Source organism: Glandiceps talaboti, chromosome 20, assembly GCF_964340395.1.
Source record: "Glandiceps talaboti chromosome 20, keGlaTala1.1, whole genome shotgun sequence".
Classification (NCBI taxonomy): domain Eukaryota; kingdom Metazoa; phylum Hemichordata; class Enteropneusta; family Spengelidae; genus Glandiceps; species Glandiceps talaboti.
This window is the reverse complement of record NC_135568.1, coordinates 17766141-17772045: the sequence shown is the minus strand read 5'-3', so window position 1 is coordinate 17772045 and position 5905 is coordinate 17766141. Positions and strand designations below refer to the sequence as shown.

At 38.7% G+C, this 5905-nt stretch overlaps 1 protein-coding gene across 1 annotated transcript; it reads left to right on the top strand.

Moving 5' to 3' along the window:
* The first annotated feature begins 420 nt into the window (after window positions 1–420).
* LOC144450862 (peptidoglycan-recognition protein SC2-like) lies at window positions 421–5336 on the top strand. The gene is made up of 5 exons (XM_078141605.1): window positions 421–695; window positions 1596–1731; window positions 1966–2056; window positions 4274–4379; window positions 5190–5336. The coding sequence occupies exons 1-5, from the start codon at window positions 429–431 to the stop codon at window positions 5223–5225; spliced, it is 636 nt and encodes a 211-aa protein (XP_077997731.1). The 5' UTR covers window positions 421–428; the 3' UTR covers window positions 5226–5336.
* The last annotated feature ends 569 nt before the right edge of the window (window positions 5337–5905 follow it).

Sequence of the window (5905 nt, the reverse complement as noted above, 5' to 3'; positions counted from 1 at the left end):
TTTTATTAGTATACGGGCCTGTATATACTGTTTACATGTATTTGTTATTCATGTGTTTAAAATAGTATTTCCATGTACTATGCATATTATTTATTTGTTTGAGAATGTTTAATATATTTATTTGTTTACATGCATATCCATTCATTCATTCATTCATTCATGCTTATTTGCTTTAGAACGTTTCCCGGGCTCACAGTGTATCAAATACACATAATGCACCCCCACTGTACCCCACCCCACCCCCTGTCAGCCTCGAGGTTAAATGAAATAGCCACTCTCTTCGGCTAGAATAGCATAAAGAAAGTGAAAGAGGATTTTTATTTGAAAATTCAATGATCCAAAGGAACTTGGGTTTTCCCCGTTGAGTCATACAGGTAAGAATATCTCAGTTTTACTTCCGCATTACCAACTGTAATAACGTTTAGTTTATGCCGCAGCACATATTCCCTTCCATTCAATTTGGTCATTTTTACAAAGTCATCGCCGTTCTGGTTGCCCTTGTTGTTACGTGGTTTGTCAGAGAACGGGAAGACGTGATGTCGGTCGAAATTGTCAAGCGGTCGGAATGGAATGCAAGAGATGTGTCGGAACGTTCAGACATGGCCTCCCCAGTACCGTATGTAATTCTCCACCATACACATTGGAAACGTTGTTTTAACAAGGAAGACTGTCTAGCTGAAATGAGAAAGATACAGGTATGTGTGGCGTCCAAAAAATGTACTTATAAAATTAAATATATACATGGCCCCGGCCAAGACTCACGGCACTTTACGTATTTGTGTGTACGTGTATGTGTGCCTATATACATATTGAGCGCCATGCCATTGAGCTGACATTATATATGTTCAGGTTGCAATTTGTCGGCCCGGTTCATCGGCCTCGTGTTGTATGCTATCCGATCCCAGACGAAGTGGTACGCATGCTTGTTAGAAATTTCACGGAAAAGGGGGTATTTTTCGTGGGCCATCTAGTACTGTGGACTCGTAAAAAAAGGTGCTTTTTTCAGATCGTGACCCTAACATTAGGGTAAACAGTGTACGTGCGTACGTGCAGTGTATGGATTAGGTGTCCTTTAAGGTAAAACCGCCCAGATTTCGGAAATAAGGGGATGTTTTTTGCAGTGAATTTCTTCCAGATTCACAAAAACAAAGGGTTTTTTTATTGAGAAAAGGGGTACATTTGAAATTTCGCTAACAAGTATGGGTACCCACCCACCCATCCAGGGACTGTTGTCATAACAACTAAGCTCAGACCACGATAGAGAACTATTAAGGTAAGGGAGCCTCCAGTAATTACAGGCGGAGGGCCGGTGGAAATCAGGCTTGGGTTAACGTTGTTGTGTAAAATGTCATATCTCTCTCTCTCTCTCTCTCTCTCTCTCTCTCTCTCTCTCTCTCTCTCTCTCTCTCTCTCTCTCTCTCTCTCTCTCTCTCTCTCTCTCTCTCTCTCTCTCTCTCTCTCTCTCTCTCTCTCTCTCTCTCTCTCTCTCTCTCTCTCTCTCTCTCTCTCTCTCTCTCTCTCTCTCTCTCTCTCTCTCTCTCTCTCTCTCTCTCTCACACACACACACACACACACACACACACACACACACAAAGGATTTCCATATAGATGGTCGAGGTTGGTGGGATATAGGCTACACTTTCTGTATTGGTGAAGATGGTCGTGTATACGAAGGACGTGGTTGGGACACACAGGGGGCGCACTCCATCGGTTACAACGCCAAGTCACTGGGTAGGTGGTACTGCATACTTTATTAGTTTAATTCCTATAAGGAGACAATCTCGTCTTAAAAATCAACTTGCGAAACACAGACACCGGACGAGCCCCATAAATTATATATTTTGTCGTTGCCGTAAAGAGGTGTCTTGGTTTTACGACTACGATTAACATTTAATAACATTTAATTAACATTAATATGACGTGTGTCCTCCTGTAGTAATGATTATAATATTATTAATATTTCAGGTATTTGCATACTGGGAGATTTCATGGATGTTTTACCAGACAAAGCTGCGCTAGAAGCCACACACAAATTCTTAGCCCACTGTGTTGAACAGTAAGTATATGAAAGTGTGGGGAGAATGAAAGTAATTTTGGATCAATGTGAAAATAATAACCCATAACAAAACATATAATTGTGTCACCTTTTCCACAGAATGAATACAGTGTCGTATTGCAGGTTTACTGTTCACTGTCTTTTGAACCACTCAGACACCAATAAGAAACTGGACATGCTACACTTTAAGATAGCAAGATTGAATGAGTACAGTTTTTGCTACATTTTGTCTAAGTGAAATGAAATTCATGCTACCATACAGACATCAAATGATATGAACACTGCAAATGGCATTTAAATTTATTTTAGACACCCTTCATCGGATGTGATACTAAGAAAAACGTTGGTGCCCGAATGTCTGCCATAGAGTTACAATACATTTAATTGATTTATTTCATTTAGACTAAGTGTAGCAAAAACTGCTATTTTGCTATTGAAGTGTGGCATGTGCAGTTTGTTGTTAGTTTCTGCGTGGTTGCATCAAACAGAAAAGTTGCAAGCTATTGTGAAATTGACTGCAGTTGCAAATGGTTTCTACATGGCTGCATCAAACAGAGAGAGTGAACAATAACCTGCAATACGCTGTACTGTTACTATCATGTCTTTTAAAAAACGAAAGTGAAAGTACATTTGGTAAGTCAATATAAACCGGAATTCGAATAAAAAGAAAACCATGGGCAGCGTTTGTTCCCAGTTGGCTGTTACTACTTAATTCATTGTGCTTTACTCCTAGTGGTTGCTATAACAGGTATTTGGAAATGTGAAACGGTCATTTTCAAAACAAAGGTCAAACGTGTTGTATACATCTTCTACCCTGACTAATGCCCATAGCCTAGTAACCATAGATGTTACTACCGTCCGCGTCTTCCAGGTTGGACAATTCGTTTTACTCTCTTATCAAATTCGTTTTGAAATGAAATCATAAAATTAACCGTACTGTCATGAAAAGTCGGCTAAGTCTACTATGAAGTATTCATGTTACCACCAGATCTTGTAACGTCATTTCAAGGACGAGGACATTTACCGTTGTGGCAACAATCGGGTAATTTTTGTCCTTTGAGTACAAAATTCTTTACAAATTACTCAGTTATTCAAGTTTTAAAAAGGCGGTCTATAGTATATTAGGCGTAAAAACAAATTATGTGGTTCCGATTACATTCGATTTTAAAATAGGTGGGGTAGGTAGATTTTTTGTTTTATTTTATCATATTTTTTCATGTGTGTGTGTGTCTAGTTCAGGTTTTTCCGTTGTTTTCCAAATGGTCTCTGTGTTATTTATTTCTTCCTATCAGATGTACAGCCATTACAGATTGGAAGAATAGTTTGCAGGCATCGACATTGGCATTTTACAACAACAACAACAACAACAACAACAACAACAACAACAACAACAACAACAGTGGTTATATCAAGAGTAAAAATTAACAGTTTATAAACTCCCCTTACGTGTCCTGATGGACTCCTGTAAAGTAACTGTACACATACAAGATAAAAGACATACTTAGAAAACAGTCACCCTGGAACATTTCTGTGGTATGTTACCATGGTAATCCCAGGACATGTGCTGTAACATATACTAGTAGCACATAATACAGTAGTCTATCAGCTAGCCCTCGAACAACACTATCGAGGATGGAACATCCGAGGCAGGCCCTCACATGCGAACTTCGTTCGCTTATAGTTATAGCATCGAAAGAAAGCCCGAACGTCTAGCAGCAAGACTAATAATACAGATGAAAAAACGTCATGTAGCTATAGTTACATCTACTAAAGCATTCAGAGTTCGGGTCGAAAACTTCGACTATTTCAAGATGACATTCCTAGAGAGCTACGAGATGTTACTTTTCTTTCGAGACTTTTTGTATTCGCTTTTCTATTTTCTTACATGACAACCTTACTAGGTACCAGTGTCATATAAATCCCGGACATACAGTACACCACACCATAGACCGTTGGTGGAGGGTCTATGAGTACACAAACAAGGGAATTGTTCTTGTCTGTGGTTGCATGACACAACGAACATTACGCACGTCACGCCTTTTGGCGATGCCGTAAAGAGGTCTATATTTTTACGACCATGTTGTGTGTACTGAATACATATTTAACTTTCACTTATATACGTCATATTTCAATTCACAAATTTGATACACAATATAGTTCTGATATGTGATATTAGATTTTTATTTTTCAATAATTCGTATGTTCTTTTCACGACAGGAAAAAGCTTAGCGAGGATTATATTTTGTATGGTCATCGACAAGCCCGACCTACAGAATGTCCTGGTAATGCGTTGTTTGAACACATCAAAACATGGCCTCATTGGGTAAGTGTGTGGTGTCTATATTATACACAAAGTGCAGTTCGTAACATCTGTGAAATTATCAGTCATTTGTCCGTGAAAGTGGGAGGTTTTTTTTTATTTATTTTTTTTACAAATTTTGATAGCGATTGCCTAATGAATACGCAGCAGTTGAAGAGGCATACTTTTGTTAATGGATTGTTGTTGTACGTATAAGCCTATTAATTCCCACCAAATGACCGAATATCCACGTTTCTTAATTTCTGCTTGGGGATGATAAATGAATAAATACACATAGTGTCGTAAACTGTAAAATACACCATGTTGTTCCGCCCTCAGCGGCTAGACTTTAAGATACACCGTGTCGTCCATCCCTCATCCTTCGTCGACTAAACTATACTTCATAAGTCTCCTCGCCTGTCCTTCCTTAGACTGTCGACAGTTGCTCGCGCCTTTTTTTCCTACGTTTTATTTTAACTTAAGTCGTCGCCGCACTCCAATCCGGCGCAACACTACTATAATCGCATATATACTGATATCGTGGCCCGAAGGCCCGAGCCGTCGGCCCTCGATATCAGTATGCGATTATAGTAGTATTGTGCCGGATTGGGGCTTAGATAAAACGTAGGAAAAAAAGGCGCGAGCGACTGTCGACAGTATAGCCGTCCTCAGTCCTCATAGACCCTCTCGTTAGGCCACTGAGTGATGGCGCCCTGACACGGCGTATCTTGTCTGTTATACATGTATTGATGACATATTGATATAATTATTTGAGAGATGTTAGTCTCATTGTCTTCATTGCTTATGTTTTTTCATCTCACTATTCCTTTTCAGGAGGCAGGTGAACACTTCCCACCGTCCATGAGATAAGGAAACACTGTGTCTTAGAACCAGGACAATAGTAATAAGCTGTCGTTGTCATATACACATTCAATGTGACTTGTGTGTTTACTTTCGTGCATGGATGTATGTCTTGAATTGTGATGTCGTTATATGTATGTATGTATGTATGTATGTATGTATGTATGTATGTATGTATGTATGTATGTGTGTGTGTGTGTGTGTGTGTGTGTGTGTGTGTGTGTGTGTGCATGCATGCAGGTAGGTAGGTAGGTAGGTAGGTAGGTAGGTAGGTACTAGGTAGGTAGCTAGGTAGGTAGAGAGTATTAACACCAGGAGTAGCTCTACACTGAAAGAAATTTTATCTGACCACTCTTTATCAATTCTAAAATTCACCTTTTGTTTATATTTCTCTTTTTTTGAATAAAACTTTTTAGATAAAAAGTGAATGGTAGTCAACTTTTCCTGTGACGTCACATGTAACGTTAATCATTCTTAAAACATATTTTGGAATGGTGGATTATTTCTTCATTATGCATAATATTTATCGCTATTAGTGTTAGATTTTCTACAAACTTGACATTTAAATCCCAATTCTTTGTAGTATTGTATTTTTTTTTATCTCTAGAATAATAAAGTGGTTGTAACATGAAATCAATTGTCTTGCATTTTATTCAAGCTCAAAATCGTTACAAGAACCTATGTAACCC